Source organism: Cryptomeria japonica, chromosome 4 (assembly GCF_030272615.1).
Source record: "Cryptomeria japonica chromosome 4, Sugi_1.0, whole genome shotgun sequence".
NCBI lineage: Eukaryota > Viridiplantae > Streptophyta > Pinopsida > Cupressales > Cupressaceae > Cryptomeria > Cryptomeria japonica.
The window spans coordinates 768,560,306-768,584,511 of NC_081408.1; the positions used below are offsets into that span (position 1 = coordinate 768,560,306).

The following is a 24,206-nucleotide window of genomic DNA, read 5'->3' on the forward strand; positions in this document are numbered from 1 at the left end:
CGGGAATAGACGGAACGGATTTGGGAGAAGGTATGGGCCCACACCAGCCACCTAAGCAGTCAAAGCTTAGTGTGTGCTGGTTAAGCCATCCCCACAAGGTACACCGATAACACGGTTTGTTGTTGATGTTAAGGCATCCAATCCATTAAATGTGGGTGATAAAGCTCCGGGCCCCGACGGTTTTCCAGCTTTCTTTTATTAGACCTTTTGGAGTGTCATTGGCAAGGATGTGTGGGAGGAGTCTAGAGAAGATGCTTATGTTCTGAAGGAAGTGAATCGTACTTTAATTGTTCTGATTTTTAATTTTTTTTAAGAGAACAGTCCAATCTTTTGAGGATTTTAGATTTTCTTTTTGGTGTATTTCTTTGTATAAGATTATTGCAAAGGTGATGATCGGATAAATGAAACAGATTAAATTGTGCAATCTTATTTCTGAAGAATAGAGTGGATTTGTGCCACAAAGATCTATTCTTGAAGGCATCATTATCGCCAATGAAGCTGTTCATACAATCCGGATTGCCAATGTTTGAGAGAATGCTTAGTTAAGTTAGATATAAAAAAGCTTATGACATGATGAATAGGAATTTGCTTTTGCAAGTGATGGGACAAATTTGGATTTTGTTCAGACTGTGTGGCTTGGGTCAAAAGTTGTATTTCTTCCCCATATTCTCGTGCTAGTCAATAGCAACCCGTAGGGTTACTTTCATTCTTTATTTTGGGTAGATTCATTTTAGAAGATGAATCAGAGGATAAATGGAAGGGAGTGAAGATTGCAATAGGCATGGATGTCACTACTCATCAACAATTTGTAGATGATATAATTCTCTTTGGGGAAGGATATCTCGAGGCAGCAAGTTAATTGGATCTTTTTCTTTAAGACCAACTTATGTAAGCAAAAGGAGATACCCAGAGTATTGGGTATTAAATCGAGTATTCTTTTGGGAGATTTCTTGGTACCCCCTTTTTTAGGGCTTGTAGATCAAATCTCTAGAGAAAACTGGTAGATAGTTGCGTGGGGAAGTTGGAAGACTGGAAAAGCAAGTGGTTGATGGTTGCAGACAAGCTTTTGATGCCCAAAACTGTGTTTCATGATTGATTAATTGTATGGAAGTTTGTCTTGTACTTATGCATCTTGAACAGTTTGTGAATATTGATTTGTTTCTATTTTTTAATTGAAGCAAAGATAAAAGCACAAATCAAAGAGCAGCAAACAAGCTGCCAAGGAAAGAAAAATATCAAATAACCAGTCCCAGAAACTAACTACAAAGAGCAGATTAGAATCTGCTAACCACGCCCCCAAAAAAAGAATATATGATATAATTTTGAGGCTGTTGTAATGCTACAATATTGATTTGCTTCTTGATTGCTAGAGTAGTATCTTTTGTTGATTACTAGCAAGCTATTTGGGCATAATACTGATTTTGATTGTCCACTTCCACATTGTTCTGATTGTTATATAGATAACAATTTCGGCTAGATAGCCAAGTGAATATGGCCTTGAGAAAGCATCCAAGGAGATTGGCAACCGTGAAGGAAGCGAAAGACAATCTGCGCGAGGCTTCGCAAATGGGCAATGAGGATCTCGTTGAAAATCTGCTGAATGATGGAGCCGATCCTTTTGACCCAGACCGTGAAGGAAAGACAGCCCTACACTACGCTGCCGAGGGCGCAGACGACGATATTGCTTGCCGAATTATTGAAAAATTACTGTTTGATAAAAAGAAAGGAAGAATCAACTGGGAGAACGCATCAGCAGCTGATAAGTACGGAAGAAACGTGCTTCATGTTGCAGCTTTGCTTGGACGGAAAGAGCTTTGTAGATTGATCTTGGAGAATAACACAAATATAGACACCGAGGATCGTGATGGACAGAGTGCTATATATTATGCAGTTGCTGGGCCTCATGACGATCCCGATGTTTTGGACACCATTTTAGGAGAGCAAGCTACAAATCAAGTTCTTCTCGAAGATTTCAGCAAAACAACCCCTTTGCACGTGGCTGCTGGTATAGGCAACTTAAAAATGGTGGAAAAGCTTCTTTCAGTGATTCCAGAGCAAAAGCGTAAGAAGGACTATGTTGTGGCAGCAGACGTGCTGGGTCAAACAGCACTGCACAAAGCAGCAAGTGGAGGCCATTGTAAAGTTGTTGAAATGCTTCTCGAAAGTGGAGCCCATCCGTTAAAAGAATGCGACTATGACGGCAAAAGAGCTCTGCATTTTGCGGCTGAAGCAGATGGCGAAGATGCCGTGAAAATAGCTCAATTACTTCTGGACAAGTGTGAATCGATCGATCAGAGAAACCTGCTTTTTTTTGCTTCTACAGATGGAATTGGTTTACGCTCCAATTCTTCGCTTGACGAATATCTTAAGCAGGAAATGGATAAAATAAAAGAAAGACCAATGTACTACCACGTCCTAACATTGGCGGACAATATGCTTAGCGTAGCGGCAAGATTAGGCGATATTGATATGACACTGGAGTGCCTCACCAGGGGCGCAAGTATTGATTTCATTCGCGGTAGGAAATTGACAGAAGAAGAAGAAAGAAATGTCCAAGATGGTATGTTTGCATATACCTTTTCCTTTTCCTTTTGCTTCTTTTCCCAAATATTAAACAAAGGAGCGCGTAACTGTGAATAATTTTTTTTATTATTATTTTTTTTTCACAGTTCTTCGGCGTATTGCCTTATCGTTTGGTGTTGAAGTAGAGGCGGACATACCGGCTGGGCACGATACTCTTGGTAGGTGTATTTATCTCGATTTCAGTAATTATCAGAAGACAAACACGAATTCATAGGTAATATTTCTTAACATTTTCCGTTATAACATTGGGCAGGACGAATGCCCTTTGCCATTGGTCTGGCTGCATTATTTTCCAATCCTTTAGTGCAATCTCCAATTAATGTGGGAATCTTGGGAGAATGGGGAACGGGAAAGTCTAGTGTAATGCTTCAGGTATTCATCCTTCCTAAAGATTAATTTAGCACGTTTGGCTCAAATTATTAGACCTCACATTAATCTGAATAGCTGTGTTTTCAGACAGAGATCATTCTTCTAAAGACAGCGGCACACTTAGCATTCACAGGTTCATTTCAAAAAGAAGGCTTTTCCAGATTATCCGTAACTGGAAGAGCCAGGCGTAGGAAAATAGCAAATACGATAGAGAGGTTAGAAGCTAAAAGATGGATTGGCCTCAATATTATTCACAATATCTTTTACTCTATCAAACGAGTAAAGAACTTCATAGCAGAGGTAGACACGCATATCCTTCCTTCGCATATTACATGTCCTTATTTACAGTTACATAATCGATCTGTAGATAATGTTTACGGTATGTGCTAGCTTAAAATTTTAAATTGAGACATATATTTAGATTAAATGTTTTCTTTAATAACCAGTTTATGAGTTTTGAGATTTTAAAGAAAATTAGGTTGTTTCAAAATTTATTGATTAAATAATATATTTTCAAAATTATGTGATCTATAATTTGGGGTATATATATAAAATGAGTAAGATGAAATTAAAAAAATGACATTTAATAGAAATTTGCCATTTTTGTATATAAAACAATAAAATCAATCTTTTGTTATATAATATTGTATCTAAATCTTTGATGGTTCAAGTCAATTTTTTATTCAATGTTCATAATGCATCTTACATATGCAAAGATGCCCTTTGGACATAATTGTACCCATGACCTTGTCCCCTTAATTCAAGCAACTTTTGAATAATTAGACTATCATTTACTATCTTGTATGCCACATATTTGGAATTTAATAACCAAGGTCTTTTATTTAAGGACAACCCTTAGTACAGTAGATAAAAATATCATTACAACATATACAAAATATATATTATAAAAAAATTATCTACATTTATGCATCAACACAAAAATTCATAAATGCTAAACTAAACACTTGCATTTTCTATTTAGATGTCTTCAATATTATCACTTCAATATATAGGTCTCAAGACTACCATGAACAAGGTCCAACACCTTTCTCTTTTATCATCTTTGGCTCCCAAAGTAATTCATCACTACAATGTTTAAGAAGCAAGTACAAGTACAAGTGAACACATCTCAAAGAGAATATTAGTAAAGGACAAGATAATGTAGTGACAAAGCACCCCAAGACTAAATTATAGGCTTGTGAAGGTTTTGAAAGTTAGACCTTGTAGCAAGAAGAGAAATAACGTTGATAGTAGTCGAGTAAGAGAAATAAATCTTTAATTCCCAGCTACATAAAAATTTAGTGTCCAACACATAATAAAAACATTGTATTATTTTAAAATCGAAGTGGTTACAAATAACTCAAAACATTGTTTGAATAAAATAGAAATATGTATAGAATTTACAATATCCAAAGGCAAAACATTCATCACATGAAAAATAAGAAAAAACTAATAAATTTTATTTGCTTTACATGCATTCTCTTTTTTAATTTCTGTAGCTTGACAACCTTGAATAGATCACTACATTAGTAATATTGTTCTAGATCTTCTCGAGGTCCTCTTGAGAATTCTTTTATTAGCCTCCTTAATCGCTCTATGATTGGCTTTAAGATTATTTCAATTAGTTATCTCTACATAACCTATTTTTACAATATCTCGTGTTAATTTTTCTATCAAAAATATTATAACAGGTATAAATTTGGAAATAAGGGTTTCAAATGATAAAACCACAAGAAATCCCAAATTGACCAAAGCATTGAAATAAGGAAGTAAATCCAATAGATATAGCCTCAAATTGATGAGAAAGATGGCTAAGAGTGCTGATCAGATTTACCCAATTGTGGGTTGATGTGAATTTTCTTCTTTCTAAGTTGAATTATGATGATTATAAAACTAGGACAAAATAGGTGATTATTGAAGTGATTTGATGGAAACAGTAAGCTACTAATGCCCCATGGAGCCAACAACCTGGATCTAGGTAGAATAAGAGGAGTCGGATCTATTCCCAAAAATTCAGCCTATTTTTTTAGGACTAGGTAGTATCAATTGCCATGATCCTCTGATTTTTTTTATCATTGAAAGCTGAACTTGTTCATCTTTGTTAACCCTGTTGATCCTCCTGAGTGCAACTCTATACCTATTTCATGCACAGAGAAATAAATGGAAAGATGTTGGGATTAGGGGTTTACCTAAGTCAAACCCTGATTTAGGAATTAACTTTGGATGAAATAATGCAAATACTGAAATAAATGCCATATAGGTATACCTCATATCTACAATTGTTGATGATGATGCAATTCTCTCTGAATTTAATCACAAATGTTGAATGTAATGGCATTACAAACACATGAACATGAAAAAACTTAATCACATACACATACTTGCATAAGATTGATGTAACTTTTCTCCACAATGCTTGAATGATGAATATACAACCTTGAAGATCTCTAAATATTATTGATTATGAATGCTTCACGAATGAACGAATAATATGGATGTCCAGAGTCTTAGATTTCTTAGATTGTTTGATGAAAATCTATTGATAAAATGTCTTTATATAGGGTTCCCTAGGTAATTTACCGGTTAGGCCGACTTCCAATGATCATGTGTAGCCATGAGGATCAATTCCTGGTGGGGAGATACAACACCTACCCCAATTGAAATTTAGGCCCCATTGAGAGGGAGACATCATGGTCTAGACCAAGGAGCTCCATGCCCTGGTCCCTCTACAAATAGGACCAAGATAAGTTTCTAGGTGGAAGGGGACCTCACCATGGGACCCACCAATGGGTGTTCATGGCTTCAAAGCTAAAGGATGGGGTCAAATCGAACCTAGAAATGGGATGGAGATAACACATGCTAAACTAGGAGCACAAACATGAGGTATAATTTAGGATGCTACATTTAACCCCCACTTTAATGGGAGCATGAGCCAACACAAACACTCGTGGTAAAGTAGATGAAAGCCGAGAGAGAGGAGCAATTAGGAGTGAAAACACAAGGAGTATAAGACATCACTAATTTTTAGGAACCCGACCCCCAATCTTAGGATCTTAACTCACACAATCCTATGCAAGGACACAAAATCCTATGCAAGGACACACAAAACAAGACAAAGAAAAAAAGGAAAACAAATTCAAACAAAGGCAAAAGACAAAAGACACACAACACAAAATATAAAAACCAAAACAAGACCACAAGTCAAAGTGCCAAAGAGACCTCAATAATCAAAATGTCTCAACCACTAATATCATTCTTGAAATTCGATCGCAAGATCACAAACGATCACATTAAAAGAGCAAGAGGATATATCAAAGCATGAATCACAAATAGAAAAGCTATGAGATCATGGAGAGATGAAAGGAGGAAACATCGATGTCACGAGCTAACTATGTTTTGCTAGGTGAAACATGAGAGGAAGAGAAAGAGAGGAGATAGATACCATGGGCTAATTGTGCTTTGCTAGGTGATCCATATTGGGGAGGAGAGTTGGAATAGTCTAGTTGTGTTTTTCTAGTTCCACTCGTCCTGCTATGTATTCAACTTTTTGGTTTTAGGAGTTGAGCACCCCGCATAAGAGTTTTTTTTCTCTGGTTTCAAGTATGCAATAACCTATATATGACATGAAATGAAAGTACAAATGTGTCTAGTTTCAGGCATGAAGCATCTCATATATTAGTTTGTTTTCTTTAGTTTCTATTTTGAACACCCTATGTAAGACAAATATATGCCTTGTTTCAAGAACATCTCATGTTTAAGACTTTGTTTTTTCTAGTTTTGAGAATTTCTAACCCTGTCTAAGACATATATGAATGTTGCATATGGTATCGAGCATGAAGTATCTTGTATAAGACTTTGATTTTTCTTGTTTCTAAAATGAACTCCTCGTTTAAGACATTTAAAAAATATATAGTATAATATATAGGACAAAGAGGGTGATATGTATGCCCCCCTTAAGATATCAGCATAGTCCTATGCTGATGTCTTAAGGAAGCTAGAAATAAGGATACATACCTTTAACACCAAAGAGATATCCTTTTAGGAAACAATGTTCATAAATCCAAGCTAAAGAGGCCATAGTCTTACAAGAAAGGTCAAGATAGTTAAAAAAGAGATATCTTGCAACAAGTATAAAGGGGATCCTTGAAGGGGAAGATATCTTTTCTCATATGACATCTACCTTCAAGAGGATTTCTCAGACAAAAATATCATCAACAACCAAAAGAGTGGAAAGAAAGAAAGAATGCATACCTTCCCCCTATTGGTAAGTGAAAGGGATTCTTGATGAAGGATTACACTCTTTTGACCCAAAGTGAAGGGTTTGTTTATAATAGATATACATTGCAAAGTGTAAAGAGGTTGTAGTCAAGGATACACACCTCTTGCATAAGAGAGAATCCTCAAGAAATAATACTAAGAAAAAGATCAATTTCCCCCAAGCATAGGGACAATGAGAAGGATTACACAACCTCTATAGAGAGAATTATAGATAATAAAATGCACTATTCCAAGCAAAGAAAGGTACTAAAAAAGGAATGCACATGTACTTGTATGAAGGAATATCCAATGCAAGAAAAGGCATCAAGATTATGCAAAATGTTACTCTAAAGAAGTGGTAATCTTCAAAGAGAAAGAGAGAATTAGATTTGCATTGTCCTTGCTCCTCAATAAATGAAACAAGAAGGATCATGCTGCTGCCCTGAGATGTTTGTTATAGAAATAACATCACCACTCATGACAAAGAGCCCCCAATGAAGTTAAATACTAGTGGCATAGGGTGAGGAGAAACATCAAGAGCGAATTGAGTGCTCAGGTGCTACCTCTCCACCAAGAAAAAGTGAAAGATCAATTGTAAGAGTTATGTGAGCTCTATCATATTGGTCTTGAACAAATACTTTAAAGGTTTTACAATTTCCAGGAGAATGAGAATAACTATGATTAAAAAGACAATGTTCATATCCTTCTCTATGCTTATAATTATAAATAAATTTAATAAAAGGAAAGGCAATATTCTTATCATACGTCAACCTCCAAAAGATTCTAGTAGCTAATTTTTGTTGGTCATCAATAGGAGTAGGTCTTGTCTCTTGAGAAGTAGTGAAACAATAGAAGGAGATGGATTGTTTTCTATTATTTTAACTATACCATTTTTAATGAGTGCCTTAATTCCATTTTGAAAATATGGACAATCATTGGTATCATGATCATTAGTTGGATGATGTGAGCAAAAAGGAGTATTTGATGAAGAAACACATTGAGATGGACAATCTAGTTTATGTCTTGCAAAGTACTCATTAATCTTTTGTACATGTAATATCCACCCTATACTAGCCAAATTTTTTAAAACACAAAGATGTTGAAATTTCACATGTTTTTGGGTGCATGTCATTTCATCTAATAATTGGTATGCAATTCTATTTGATGAATTTTCTGATTGCAAATGTTCATTATAGATTTGTCTACAGTGTTTGGAGCACATTTGCATGGCAAGGAAATCACCAATAATGAAGGCATCATATCAAACATTTAGCATTAAAACATTTTGACATAAATTAACCAACAAGCTATTGTAGCAATGATTTATAAATTGAAATTTCATCAGCAAAATGCTTTAAAGCTGATAATAATTAAAATTTACTAACCCTTAAAACTGCTGCATACTTCACCAGATGATAACCTAGATCCAAATTGAATGTGTTGAAGTTAGACTTGCTATAGCTGAATGATAGTCAAAGCATTGGAATGAGTTTGTTCCTTTATAGCAATATAGTCTTATTATTTTAGTTTTTTCTTTGACTGCCTATTAATTTGAAGGCATTGTAATTTGTCGGTAAAATAGTCTTTATTAAAAATCGATAATAAACTTGTGTTTTCCTGAGGCAGCCTTTGGGTTCCACCAGAGTTATAACATGCATTTCTTTACAACAAACAAGGCTTTAGCATGTCAAAAATTGTTCCCAAATAAAATATTTTATGAGAATCTTTAAACAAATATCCTTAGAGGCTGCGATGCACATATAATATTTTGTAGCCTTTGAACTCCATGTTTTCAGCAGACAACCAGTATAAGATGTCATAAATATTGTCAGGTTTGGTTCCCTAGCATATTGTTTTCCAACCATACGATGGTAGTCATCTTTATATGTTTGAAAATACATCAATTTGTAGATCCCAAATCTTGAATCGATTCTTTTCTCTTTGTTTTTTTTTTTAAAACCTTTGTTGACACCCTTTGACTTCATTGTCAGCTTCATCAGAATTTTAAAAATCTTTATCAATTGTTCTCCTTATTTTCACATTTCCTCAAAGGCAAAATTGAATTTAAAATTTCAACGACACATGATAAGATAGACCCATTAGCAAAGCGATGCCAAATAATAGTCAAAACCCTTTCACCACGTGAGCCAAAATGGGGTCATAAATTAATTTCTTAAATGCATTGAAATCTGATTGATTTGTCTTTGGCACAAAACCAATTCTAAAAACCACACCACCTCATTAAATCTTATATTTGTAATAAGGTTCAAACGTGAGTTCAAAACTCAAAGAATTCAAGCAAATATTTGAATATTCTTCAATGAAGCACACAACAACATAGCTTCACAAAAAAATCTTCCAAGAATCTGAATTGACAAACCTGGAAAAACTTAACATGAAATAAAATTTGTATCATAAACAAGGGTTTATGTCCTCACTTTCAACTTACAACATTTTGATTATTCCTGTGTAGAACCGTACTGTGAAGCAAAAGGGTTTCAGTCCTCAGGTCCAAAATCCTTTTAGGTTTTCATCTCATAGGCAAGGTTTAGCTTCAAGCTCAAACCTAAGATCTTCTCTCCCCCTCAAAATGAGAACCCAACTCCCTTTTATAATATGCTTGGGAAACTTTGCAAAGGGAAGAATTAAAAAACACTTTTTATTTAATGCATCCTTATAACTTCCAAAAGTGACTTTATTTTGAAATATTAAATATATTATCACTTAAATCAGTTAATAAATAATTAATTTTAAGTTGTTTGTTTTTTTAGTAACTCATCGGGACAACTTAAAAATTAATTAATTGTTTCTTTCTCCCAAAAATGGGGACATTACAATACGCTAGGGAGATCATCCATAGGTGAATGATGAGGATGTCCTAGACCTTTGGTACTAGCTTGTGTAAGAATATTTTAAAAGGACTTTGATTCCTTGTTCATATTTTCCAAGTCCTTCTCCTCTAAAACCTTGTTTTGATATTATGTTATAGCCACTCCTATAAGAATGTTGTAATTAAGGAGTATTATAATGAATTTCTTTGAAAAAATTAGTGTAATTACATCTAGATGGAACAAAGGGAAAATTAGATGAAGAAGGAATATCCTTGGTAGGGAGATTCTCATTTCTATCATCATGCATATCCTCTTTGGTAGGTTGAGAAGGAAGATCCTTATCATATAAGGCCTCATTTTTACTTAATGTTATGTGGGTAGATAGATCATGAATAAAATGCATAACATCATCTTCTCTACAAATTTTTTGATGACTAAGATAAGCCCTAGGATAATAAGGGGGATCTAGAGAGATTGAAACATGATGATATTTGGAAGTTGCCCTCTTTGTGCTAGTGTATGTGCATGTTACTAATTATGCAACCTACAAATCAAATTAACAAAAATAAATGAGGGTTTTTATGAATTTAACCTCTAAATTTATGAATTTTTTTATTAAAAATATAAATTATGAGTGCAAAATTGAAAATTAAAATATCCGCAAATCAGATTTGAGAACACAAATAAGAAATAATGGTGTAAGAAGTCAAGTTCACCCAACTGTAATGGTGTAAATTTGGAAATTAGGATTTTAAATGATAAAACCAAAAGCAATCCCAAATTGACCAAAACATTTCAAGAAGGGGGTAGATTCAATAGATTTAGCCTCAACTTGATTAGAAAGAGGAACAAGAATGTTGATCAGATTTACCCAATTGTGAGTTGGTGTGAATTTCCTTCTTTCTAAGTTAATTTGTGATGATTAAAGAATTAGGGAAAAATAGGTGATTATTGAAGTGATCTGATGGAAACAGTAAGCTACCAATGTCCCACAGAGCCACCAACCTGGATCTGGGAAGAATAAGAGATGTTGAATCTGCTTCCAGAAAATTGGCTTATTTTTTTGAGACCAGGTAGTATCAATTCGCCATGGTACTCTAAATATTTCATCATCAAAAGTTGACCCCATTTGTCTCTGTAAACCTTGTCAATCCTCCTGAGTGCAACTGTGTACATTTTTCCTGCACATAGGAAGAAAGGGAAAGATGTTGGGAATAGGGGTTTGCCTAAGTCAAATCTTAGTTTAGGAATTAACCTTTGATCTACAATTTTTGATAATGATACAATACTCTTTGAAAGTAATCACAAATATTGAATGTAATGGTATGAAAAACACTAATCACACACACACATGCTTGCACAAGATTAATGTAACATTTCTCCACAATGATTGAATGATGAATATGCATCCTTGAAGATATTTGAAAATGCTTGATTACGAATGCTTCACGGATGCACAAATGATATGGATGGATTCTTAGATTGCTTAGCTTATTTGATGAAAATAGGTTGATAAAATATTTTTATATAGGGTTACCTAGGTAATTTACCGATTAGGTCAACCTCTAATGGTCATGTGTATCCATGGGGATCAATTCCTAGCAGATTGATACAACACCTACCCCAATTCAAATTTGGGCCCCATTGAGAGGGACCATGGTGTTTCGAGGTATCCTAGTCCAGACTAGGGTATGCTACGTTCTAGTCCCTCTATAAATAGGAATAAGATAAGATGCTATTGGACAGGGTACCTCACCATGGGACCTACCAATGGTTGTTCATGGCCTCAAATCTAGAAAATGAGACCAAATCAGACCTAGAGATGGGATGGGGATAGGACACGTTAAAGTGGGAGCACAAATATGAGGTGTAAATTGAACCGATGACAATTTACAATGCTACAAATGTCATCATCTTGATGCACCGATAATTATAATCACTTCCATTAAATTCTGGATTGGGTAGATAGTTAGAATTTGACATGGTGAATTTTTTGGGAGATCTCAACCACTAAATCTTTAACCAAAAAAAAAACATCGATTCTAATATCAAATGAATATTTTGAAAACTAAACCTACTTATAATAGATATAAAATAATTACTAACTATGAAAAAGTGAAAAATAAATTTCATTCTCAACTACACAATTTTTAAAACTATTTATTATTTTAAGATTAAAGTGGTTATATAACATTGCTCAAAATATTGTTTAAATAGCATAGAAATATACACAAAATTCATAGTCTCTAAAGACAAAATGTTCATTGTATCAAAAATAAGAAAAATGAATTATACTTTATTTTCTTTTAAATGTCTATGTCCAAACTACACCCTTCTAAAAATTTATAAACTATGCATGAGTGAAGGCATGCAATATGACAAATTCCAAATCATTTATCAACAACTTGACCTAGTTTTAAATTCATCACAATTTGATAAGAGCAACTAAAACTCTAAACCTAATTGTTTATTGTCAATGTACATAATACAACATAACACTATTCATAAAAACATTAAATCTATATAGAGATAATCATAATTTGAATATTTTCTTTCATTTTCTCTATTGCTTATTTGATTTAGGTCTACCAGTTGCGTTTGACTTGTCATAAATTAGATTTTAATATAGTGTACAATGTGAATTTATTTTTTCTATATTATGATGATATCTCAAATTCAAAATCTAAATTTTATTCTAACATTTTATTTGTGTTTCTTTGATTAATTTTAAATATTCAAATTTCTATTTGCTCAATTTACCTATCTTGTAATCAAATATTGAAGTTACTTTTTTTCAAATGAATCCCTTTGTCCTTTCCCCTAGTGGATCAACAATGATACCCTTTGTTATGTATGAACCATTATGAAAATAGAGATCTAAAAAAATTAATAAATATAAATTGTATATTTGTATTTTTAGTCCTTTCAATGCCTCTTCCTATTTTAAATTTCTATTTATTCTTTAAAGCTCTATTGTCAATATAATATTAGATTAATTTTTTTAATACTAGTTCAATATTTCATTTATATATTTTTTTCTTAATTAAATAATAAATATTTTTAATATATAATTAACTCTTTAATTTTTTTATTGAAAGAATGCAAAATTGCAGTTGAAGAGTGCAAGAGTAAAACAAAAAATCAAGACATGACCAGCAAGAAGAGAAATTATAGCAGCCAATATGACAAAGAGGCATTACAGTGTATATGTTGCTACAACAGCCCAAACAAACAAAACACAACACAACAATGTACATGCTGCTATGTTCATGACAACATCATAAAAGAAACATCAACAATCATAATTATTGACACATTTTAAACTTTTGTCTCCTCATGCTTATTCTTGATATGTTTCATAGTGAAAATACAAAATATATGAATATTCAAATCTGAATTGTTCATGCTTTCTCTTTTAAAATTGTTAAGTGTTATATAAATCTTAATAAGAAATATTATGAATAGTCTTTTGATCATATTATTTTTGAATTGTTGAGAATTTTCTCATTTTTTTTATCACAAAAAACAGATTTCAAAAACAATATTAAAAAACAAGAAGCAAGCAACTGAGAAAAAAATTCTCCAAATGAATAATTTATGTTATCTAATTATTATGTTTTTAACTTTAATTCATCATTATTCTTTATTGATTTATTTTTGAATTGTTGAGAATTTTCTCATTTTTTTAATCACAAAAAACAGATTTCAAAAACAATATTAAAAAACAAGAAGCAAGCAACTGAGAAAAATTTTCTCCAAATGAATAATTTATGTTATCTAAATATTATGTTTTTAACTTTAATTCATCATTATTCTTTATTGATTTTTATGAAAGTCAAGTTTATAAAGAATATTAGAATATTTTGTATCCTCTTTGACTGCATCCTATATATGTGGATCTATCTCTAATCTCTAGAAAAGACATCTCGAAGGTTAGGAAAATATATATCTTTTAATTTTTTTGTTATTTTACATCAATTTGAAATTAATGATAGATAAATGTTAGGTACAATGAAAATTAATTGAAGTCAGTCAAATTAAAATGTTTGATGGTCTTTGAACTAAACTTTCTTCATTGATATCCTAAATTAATATTGCTGCAGGCATATCTCCTAATTCACCATATGCACTACTTTTTGTGGGAGCTCCGATATTATTGGGAGAAATCTGCACCTTTCGATTTGCCCAAGTTCAATGACTTCTTAAAATATTATCAACCTAAATATCATCAAATTTTCGAGTCCCTGGCCGTCATGGACAGGCGTGATATGGTAAGCAAGACTTGCAATAATTGTATATGTTGTTGATTTTTTTGCCCCCTCCCATATTCCAACCCATCCACGCAACTGGGCTATGTGCATTCTGATGATTTTATATTATGTTGCAGTTTTTAAAAAGCTTGATATGGTACTAATTAAGAGTGCGACAACAAAACCAAGTAGCAGAAAGTTTGGCCTCATTTACGTGGATATTCTAATATATTTTCTATATTAGACATTTAAATTTATAAATTCCTTAAGAAATTATCGGAACTTTTTTCATTTCTATGCAATTTTGAACTTAACGATTCGTATTTTTCCTGGGTCTGGTAAGTTTGACTTTACAGAAGAGGAAAAGTCGTCGCAAGGGACTACGCCTTCCATTTTGACTGTACAATACAATGCGTGGCATTATAGGAATGAAACCCAAGCATGGGCGGGTCTCGCTGTCGAAATCACAAAAGAACTGGAAGCAACCATGACGGTGGCGCACAAGCTCAGGACTAGCTGGATGTATAATTGGACAAACCACAAGAACAGCATCTGTTTGAAAGTCATCTTCCCATTCTTTCTCGCACTGCTGGTGGCCATCTTTCTCAGCATCATTCTATGGTTGGTACTTGGTACAGCCCATAATAAAGATATAAGGATACTTAAATATGGAGGTGTACCAGCATCCATGATTGTAGCTGCTTGGGGTTTGGGAAAGTCAGTCATGTCTTTTGTCAAACCAATAAGTTCTCAAATCGAGAACTATATAACTCTGCCAGACCATAGCCAAAACCTTGGTTATCATAACAAAGTTATTTCTGATATTAATTTTTTGATAAAACAACTCTCCTATAGACCCTCCTGGATGTTGAAGGCGTTTGCTTTTATATGGTGCTACATTACATTCAGTTGGGATGAGAACTATGTTCCAGGAACAAAGATTCCAAAGATGCACCCTGCTTGTAGTGACAATCTTAGGATAATAGTCTTCGTCGACGATCTCGATCGTTGTGAGGAGAATGTTATTCTGCAGGTATAATCTTAAAAAACCCATCTAGTTGCAGATTTTATAGTTATCAAATATTGATCTCTGGCTTTCTAACTTTCTTTAGTATTATTAACTGGCAGGTATTATCAGCAGTGCATCTGGCTTTGGCTGCTTGCAAGATCAACGTGATTATGAGCATGGAAAAGAACATAATCAAAAGAGCAATTATAAGAAAGTACGGGAGCATGAAAAGCATAGATAATAAGTCCAACGAGGACTTAGCTGACAGATTTTTAAGGAAGATAGTTCAGGTGCCGCTACACCTAGCGGCCCCTAGTGACAAAGACTCCGTTAACCTTTTGTACAAACAGCTAGATATGTGGGACAGTAGACAAGGGTCGGATCCAGCAGCAAAAAAGGAAAGATACAGTAGGAAAGGCAATCCAAAGTTCCAAATTGGAACTTCAATTCCAGAGAAACCTCAACTAGGTGAATATCTCTAATTGTCACATTTTATATTTGCAGCAAGGTACAGCACCATTTTAACAGATGAATTCTTTTTCTTTCACTTTAATATTGTTGTAGGAAAAGGAGAAATACAAGAAGGTTTGGTAGAATCTGAAGCTACAAAGCAAAAAACCCTCAGCATTTCAGGTGAAAATATTTGAGATGCAATCCTTTTAAGCTGAACAGAATATAGGAGACTAATGGTCTAAGCATTACTGTAGCGATGATTTTAATATGGCCCTTAACTTGAGAATGTTGCTTCCCTGAACAGATACGACTCAACAAGAATTAAGACTAGCGCAAGAGCAAGAAACAATTGAGGAAGAAGGTGAATATATAATTCATATACACCGAGCATTTTGAGTGATGATTTGTGCAATGTACAATCACACTATTCACAATCCCTTTTCGTTCAAAATGTTTTCTTGCAGAAGGCTCTGAAGTTGAGGAAAGAACGATTGAGATGCCTGACATTGAGAAAGCAGGTGAAAATATAATTCAAATACACAGCATTTTAGGTGATGATTTGTGCAATGTGGGATCACATAATTCAGAATACATTTTCATTCAAAATGTCTGTTAACACTTAACAGAGAGGGCATCTCTGATCACACAAATATTCAGCTATGTTTGTGCATTACCGTGTTTGTGCAATGTACGATCACACAAGGAGATAGATGAGACAACCAAAGGAGATGAACAAGGTGCAGGTTTCAAGTTTAATAAGTTGGCTATATTGTATTAATTTTATTTTCTATAATTTTTCCAATCTAGATTACTTATAATTTTCCAAGTTATAAAATATAAGTGAACTGTATTTTAATTTATATCTCCATTTTAAAAAACTACACTAAAATTAACGAGTAGACTAATAAATTTCTTCTGCCCGACATAAAAGATTTATAATAATAGCTTGACGTATGTTGCAGCTGATAAAAAAAACCAAGAAGATGTTAATAGTGAGCGAAGTCTTATGGATGATTTAAATTTCAAAATAATGAGTAAAGTGCTCCGCGTTCAGTACAGCCAAGGAGAAAAAAATGCTCTTCACATTTTTTATACTCAATCCGCACGCAGTAAAAAGCTTCCACGAGAGTGGAAATGTTTGAAGGCATACCATCGGCTAGTATTTTATATTTTGTCTCTAAGCCCCGATGTTGACCCAGTGCAAGGATGGCGGGTTCAACTTATTGCATGGATTTTCGTCTGCTGGGAATGGAGGGACCTCATTACAACTCTTATACAAGTAAGATAACCTCATAAATGTGTTCACCTGAACGAATGGTGGTAGTTAATTTATTTCCTTAGGCATAAAATTTTACATCTTATAACCAGAAATAAAAATTCTCTTTATGTAATGATGCAGAAATGGACCAAGCTTGAGGTTTTGAGAAATTGGAAAGCTCAACACGGGCCTTCTCTGAGAGAGATCGTTGAGCATTATATTGATGAGAGGTGGCCAGCTCACAGGAAGAGAGCCACAAAAAAGAAGAATGACGCCATTGACAGCCTCAGCAACATGCCAGAGAAAAACATTACTACAATTTCCAGCGAGGAGGATACAAAAGAAGATGATAATCTAAAGGAAGTTCTAAAAAAGGTTTTGAAAGAACAGGAGGAGATGAGGTCTATGCTGAAAATGATCATCAAGCAAGTTTTCAAAGAGGAAGAAGACAAGAAAGGAGAAAGCTCTGCGCAACAGGGCACAACGGTTAAGGAGGATCAACCAATAATCATCAAGAAATTTTTTATAGAGGATGAAGACAAGGAAGGAGAAAACTCAATGCAACAGTACACAATGACTGATGAGGAGGAGCTAGAAGAGTGGAATAAGCTAAGACTTACATTGCGCCTCTTCAATGTTTCAATGGATGGAATTCAAGCCTTCAAAAGATTTATGTTTAACTGCGAGCCTGGATATCTTCCATGGCCATTGCCCAAATAAGTCTACACCTCAACAAATATTCGTATACATTATGGATTTGGGCAACCACTCATCTTGTGTGTTGTGCTCGTTACAAAGAAGTTATTCTCTTTCTCTAATTTAACTATCTATTAATTTTCTGCTGAAATAAAGTGGCTTGTTGGAATATTTGCTTGCTTCACTGATAGCATAGATTAGATAGAGTCAGTCAATAGGGATTTGATGTTAGGCGTTAAATTAATAGGAGATCAATCTTGTTCTAGTCAGTAAAACCTTAACTTGTAGTAATTTTTCAATTAAAAAATCAATAAATTATCTTATAATGAATGAAATCTATTTCTGTATATATTTATTTTAGAGGCAACAAATTTCTTTGTTGATATTGTTATCTTGTTTTTGAAAGCAAACAAAAATATTTTTTCACAGTTAAAAAAAGAAAATACAAGCTGTGAGACTAGGGCAAAAAAAGACAAAAATAGAGGAAACTAACAACCAATAACAGCAGAAAAACAGGGGAAACCAACGTGAGACTAGGGTCCATGTTGAGAAACTCCAGCTTTTCTTCAAACATCATCTCCCAGGACAGGGGCTCATACTAGCCACTGCAAACAAAGGGGGACAGGGGCGTGGATTGTCCTTTTAGTGGCCTTTCCTTCTGAAACCGGAATGGTGAAAGATGTGGTGAGACTAAACTTCTTGTAGCTTCCGTTTTTTCTTCTCATTTATGCAGTTCCTATTGGAAGACATGAATCATGGTGGTAGTGTTCTTGATAGATTCCTTGCAATAATTAATTGATTTTCCTTTAATTTGGTGACCTCTTCTTCTATGTTCTTCTTTTGTTCAATAGAGCCCACCTCCAGCTTTGTGTCCTAGACAACTTTATCGAGCCTCTCTTAGTCATCAAATGTAGATGAAAAATTCTTCTTATCATTCCAACCATCTTCGTCCAGATTTTTTGAACACCAGGAATTCTAAAAAGTGGTTTTTTTGTTTAGCCATGTGCAATTGAGCTATTTGCCACTTGGAAATGTTAGGGAGGAGGTTATAGTCCTAATAAGTTTCCTCCACCTTTTCACGGAGCTGAATACAGAGGATGCATTAATGCTAGTTTGGTGAGAAAACAAGAACCAAATCTGAATTTTCATCTTGGGCATTCTACTTAGGAGGGGAAGGGGGAGGAGCGTAGCGTACCAGCCAGGCTAGGGAAGGTTTGAGAATGTTCATCACTGAAGCCAATAGAGAAGTTTCAATCATTACATCTATTTGGCCAAAAATACAATGATAAACTACATAGACCGCAGCTTGCAACCCCCAAAATGAGGGACGATGGATTTATTTATCAGAACTATGGCTGGACATGTTTTTGGAAGATTTATTTATCTTCATATATGGTTGCAAGATTGGCTGGAGCAAACATGGACACAAGTTAAGCACGTTCACATCAAATCGTCACTGTCATTAATTGAAGACAAAACACAAAATAGGTGTGTATTTGCTGAAGATACAATCAAAGAATAGGAAAAGCCATATTAAACATATTTATAATGATGCCAACACAAATGCAATTATAACTGCAGATACATCTGCCAGTGACTGAGCTACTCTACAAGCTGAGTGATGAGATTACAGTCTCGTGCATTTGATTTATAGAGAGAAACAATACCCTACTTTTATTTAAGTTGTATATAAACATATTCTTATGAAAACGTATGAACCCCAATAAAAGTACATGACTTATCCCAAAGGTTGCGAGTCCCCACGAGTATTTGAACCATGTAAATCAGATATAAATATATATGCAGTCATGTTGATTTTAAGACAAGTGGGTATTGAAAATTTGCATCCTAACGTAATTTAGTGATTGGCTGTGAATAACATATAGGAATTGAAGTACCCCAAGTGTGAAGCAAATGTGACTCCCTTGGTGAATGTGGATGCATGGAAGCTCTATCAATTGAATTTAGTGACTATTTTATAATATGAAATTGTGTATTGGAACAGGAGTTCCCAACCTATCAGAGCTGCTTCAACAAAATGTCCCTGTAAGTGTTCTTAGAAACAGAGCTTCTGAGGCTTACAGAAAAGACCTGCACAGAAGGATTTCAATTATAGAGTATTTCGAACCATCTTCTACTGCCTTTTCTTTCCTTTACAAATGGCGGTGAACTTTCGGGGCGAGCGAAGTTTGGAGACCGATGCAACTGGCAGGCAGAGGGCTCAGCGTTGGGTGGATGAGGCAATGTCTGATCCACTCCCTCCAAAGGATCCATTTGGCGCCCGAGCTGGACATGTGTCGCAATGGGTTTTTCAGGAGGTCAGATGGGTGGATGTGTTGGCTTCGCCTGCTTGCTTTTCGGAGGAGAAAAGATTTCAGATTGTCCCTTCTTCCGCATACTTCAAAGGGTTTTTCCGGCGACGTCAAAATCGGGCTCAAAATCTAGGGACATTGCACAAGGGCAAACAAAATTGGAGGATTTCTAAAAATAAGGCTTTGAGTCATATGGCGAATGCCTCTGCGAAATTGTTAAAGGATTTGGGGGGTCATTCACAGATTTCGGTTTTACCCTCGCAGCCTGCTCTGATTCCAATTCTATTGATTGATGCCTCAGATGCTGTTCTGGGGAAGAAAGCCTTGGATCTTCAAGTTTTAGCAGTTGTGATTCAGGTTTGGGGTGATCCTATTTCTCTGTCCAACCTTCACTATAAAATTCATGCTCATTGGTATGGCACTTTGTTCTTTCATGTTCTTTCTGTAAGCTCGTTTATTGTTGTGTTCGATTCAACATCTGCTAGGGATAAGGCTCTAAGTTCTCCATTTTTTTGGCTTGGAAAAAACCTAATTTTTGTGGAAAGTTGGAAACCCTTTCTGGCAGCTTCTAGGGTTGGCCCAAAACAGGTCCCTATGTGGTTTAAACTTCTGCTTCTACCATCTGAATTTATTGAATCTGACATATTAACAAAAATTGGGGATTCGTTGGGTAAATTCTTGATGTCTTGTTCATTGCTTGAGGATGGGGCACTGGTTGTTAAAATTTGTGTTTTAACTTGCCCTAAAACTCCTCCACCTAAGTTTTGCAATATTAGGTCTCCCTTTGGTTTATGGCGGCAAAATTTGGTTAAGGATTTGGGGGTTTTTGGTCGTTCTGCTGTAGTTATGGATTCTCCAATGTTTTTTCACATGAAATCCATTCGTTTTGGTTTGGGGGAAGCTGAATCTCCGTTTGTTGAAAATGTGGAAGCTCATACTTGGGAAAAAATACAATTGTCTGGTCCTACTATCAATCCTCTTTTCCTTGTGAACAAACACTTCTCTACTATGGATTTTGCAGTGGTTTTCAATAATTTTGTTCCTCCCTCGAGGATTGGATGGTTAGATGCTCTTCCTTTGAAAAAACCTAATGTCTCTAATATGGGTCCATCTTCTGAGCCTGTGGTTGATCTGGGCATCTGTGAGCCTGTGGTTGACTTGGGCAATGTGTTAGGGGCTGAATCACATGTCTCTGGTGTCCTTCATAAAGATATAGGTGTTGTAACTACCTCAGTTGGGGGGACTTTATTAGATCATGCTTCGCAAGTACCTGAGGGTTTATTAGAAAATGTTAATTCTGTGGACATTGTTCCAGATGACCTTCTCATTGCTTAGGTTCAGGATTTAGTTAATACTAACAAGGCTCTTCTGGATTCTCCCTTAGCTAACAAGGTACTCTCTTCAATTTCGGTTGACTTAGGCATTTTGGAGAATGACTTGGCTGCTTTTCCCATCAATAACCCTTTTGAACTTCTTGATAGGGATAAGGCGTTGGTGGCTCCAGGATTTGTGTCACCACTAGTCCCTGTGGTCTCAGACAAGGAGGAGAGTGGGGTAGATAAGGCCATTGTGGCGGTTGCTTTAGGGCTTCCTTTGGTACATACTCCTCTTCTCCCTTCCTCACCCTTGTCTACTCCAGGGAAAAGGGGGTACAAGCCTAAGCATGTCAAAACAAAATTAGAAATTGATGCGGGGATCCAATCTCCTATTTTGTCTTCCTTAGAAACTTTGAAAAAGAAAAGATCGAAGAAACCCTTTAGTCCTCCTCTTACAAGAGCCCTAGCTACTAAACGTAGTCTTCATAAGGTTTTTTCGGTTGGGGTGATTTCCCCAGTCTCGTTGAATGCTTTGAGGGGAGCTGAGGCCTCCCCTCAGGATCAATGAGGTTAATATTCTGGAATGTTAGGGGCTTAAACGCCCCTAACAAACGACACATGATTAAGTCACAATTGGACTTAGTGAAGTGTGATTTGGTGCTGTTACAAGAAACTAAGCTTAATTTGCAGTCGGCGGATAGGTTATTTTCCTCTTGGAAAGTTTGGAATTTTTGTTCATCTCCCTCTTTAGGGGTATCAGGTGGGTTGGCAGTTATTTGAAGAGATTCTCTTGTTCACTTCTCGTTAGTTGCCTCATCATCTAATTGGATGCTTGGTATAGTTAAGAGTGGATCATCAAACCTAAAGTTCTGGCTATTTAATGTTTATGGTCCTTCTGGGGTTCTAGAGAAAATAATGCTTTGGAATTTCTTGGTTTCTCTTGCTACTCCTCTGCGGAGTGTTTTTCTGATTTTTTGGGGTGATTTCAATGCAATTACTAGTTTGGATGATAAGGTTGGGGGAATTATCCCTAATAAGCACGCTATTTTAGACTTTTGTAATTTCATTCATTCCTTGAGTCTAGTTGATTTTAAGCCTCTTAATGGCTCTTTTACATGGACTAATATGCGAAGGGACTTTTGTCAAATTTTGGAAAGGTTGGATCAGTTCATGGTTTCAGATAATTGGTTTAGTTCAGGACGGGATTTTGTATCCTCAATTCTTCCCTTTACCAGCTCTGATCATTTCCCTATTTAGTTCGATATTTTTGAGGATAGGGCTCCTAAAATGTTACAATTCAAGCTTGAGCCAATGTGGTTTAGGGACCAATCTTTTTTGCCTTCCTTAAAAGTTTGGTGGAATTCAGCCCCTTTTTTTCCTGGGTCTAGGATGTTTCAGCTAGTTAAAAAGTTGGGGTTCTTGAAGACAAGAATAAAGGATTGGAATGTGTAGCATTTTAAGAATGTCTTTGGTGAAAAGGCCAGGATTCAGGAAGAAATTGAGCAACTTAATAAAAAAAGTGTTGTTTCAGGAATGTCTTCTGTAATGTATGACGAGCTTAAAACACTGAACATTCAGTTGAGTGAGATTCTGGCTAGGGAAGAATCTTATCGGAGGCAGAAATCCAGGGATCTCTAGCTTTCTGAAGGTGATCGAAATACCAAATTCTTTCATTCCTCCTCTAAGCTCAAGAGACTTCGTAATCAAATCACTTGTATTATTTATTCTAATGGTAATACTCTGCTAGATGAAGATGAAATAGCCTCTGAAGCTGTTAGGTTTTTTAAGTCTCTTCTCTCAGTAGAGCCAGTGGTGGTTGATAATGAGTTTGTAAATTCAATCCCTCCCTTAGTCTCTCAAGAAGATAATAAGATGCTGATGGCCCCATTTTCGTTAACTGAATTGAAAGAGATAGTCTTTTCCATGCACTCGGAAAAGGCGCAAGGACCGGATGGATTTACGACATTATTCTTCCAAAAATGTTGGGACTTTATAGGGAAAGATGTGCTGTTAGCCTTGGAGGAGTCTAGAAGGAATAGGATGATTCTAAGGGAAATTAATACTACTCTTATTGCTATTATCTCGAAGGTAGATAACCCTACCTCTTTTTCAGATGTTCATCCAATTACCTTGTGTACCACCTTATACAAAATCTTTACTAAGGAAATTTCAGTTAGATTATCTAAACTCCTTCCTCGGATAATTTCGTTAGAGCAGGGTGGGTTTGCGCCTAGACGGGAAACTCCTTAAGGTGCCATTGTAGCTCACAAAATCTTGCACTCTATTTCTCAGCAAAAGGTGTCAGCAGTAATCCTCAAATTAGACATGCTTAAAGCGTATGATCATGTCAATTGACAGTCCTTGCTTGCTGTTTTGTGCTGGTTTGGGTTCTCAAGGGGTTGGGTTAAGTGGATCTATTCATGTATATCCTCTGCCCGCTTCTCAGTACTGATTAATGGGTCTCCCTTGGTTTTTTTTGCCTCCTCCCGGGGTATTAGGCAAGGAGATCCCCTATCTCCTTTTTTGTTTATCATTCTGGTGGAAGCGTTAAGTAGGGCTATATCTAATGCTACGGCCTTGGGTCTATGGTCAGGTATCAGAATAGATGGGCTCCCTTCTTCACAATCTCATTGCTTATTTGCTAATGATACGCTTTTGTTTGGGAAGACCACTATGAGAGAAGCTCAAGCTATTGAGAAAATCATCTCTGACTATACAACCTTTTCTGGCCAAAAGGTTAACAAGCAAAAGTCCAACATCTTTTTTGTCAATGTCCCCACTATAGTTTGGGACAATCTTACCTGCTTTTGGAATTTTCAAGTTGGGTCTTTCCCCTGTATGTATTTAGGCATTCCTTTCTTTTCGGGGGCAG

The 24,206-nt window shown here is 35.3% G+C and overlaps 1 protein-coding gene across 2 annotated transcripts; it reads left to right on the forward strand.

Moving 5' to 3' along the window:
• Nucleotides 1-207: 207 nt before the first annotated feature.
• Nucleotides 208-17,877, forward strand: LOC131033446 (uncharacterized). 2 transcript variants are annotated; one of them, XM_059220147.1, is made up of 14 exons: nt 208-1,102; nt 1,461-2,560; nt 2,670-2,741; nt 2,837-2,955; nt 3,040-3,252; nt 14,144-14,311; nt 14,634-15,323; nt 15,419-15,767; nt 15,864-15,932; nt 16,057-16,113; nt 16,217-16,270; nt 16,379-16,489; nt 16,715-17,031; nt 17,152-17,877. In XM_059220147.1, the coding sequence occupies exons 2-14, from the start codon at nt 1,492-1,494 to the stop codon at nt 17,728-17,730; spliced, it is 3,867 nt and encodes a 1,288-aa protein (XP_059076130.1). In that variant the 5' UTR covers nt 208-1,102; nt 1,461-1,491; the 3' UTR covers nt 17,731-17,877. The 2 variants fall into 2 exon arrangements, with proteins under 2 accessions (XP_059076130.1, XP_059076131.1); XM_059220148.1 differs by having other exon boundaries at nt 16,220-16,270.
• The last annotated feature ends 6,329 nt before the right edge of the window (nt 17,878-24,206 follow it).

Excerpts from the sequence above, each read along its gene's own strand:
- LOC131033446 (XM_059220147.1), top strand. The coding sequence starts at position 1,492 with ATGGCCTTGAGAAAGCATCCAAGGAGATTGGCAACCGTGAAGGAAGCG. Across the intron at positions 2,742-2,836 it reads GGCTGGGCACGATACTCTTG|GACGAATGCCCTTTGCCATT; the intron begins GTAGGTGTATTT and ends AACATTGGGCAG. Across the intron at positions 3,253-14,143 it reads TAAAGAACTTCATAGCAGAG|GCATATCTCCTAATTCACCA; the intron begins GTAGACACGCAT and ends ATATTGCTGCAG.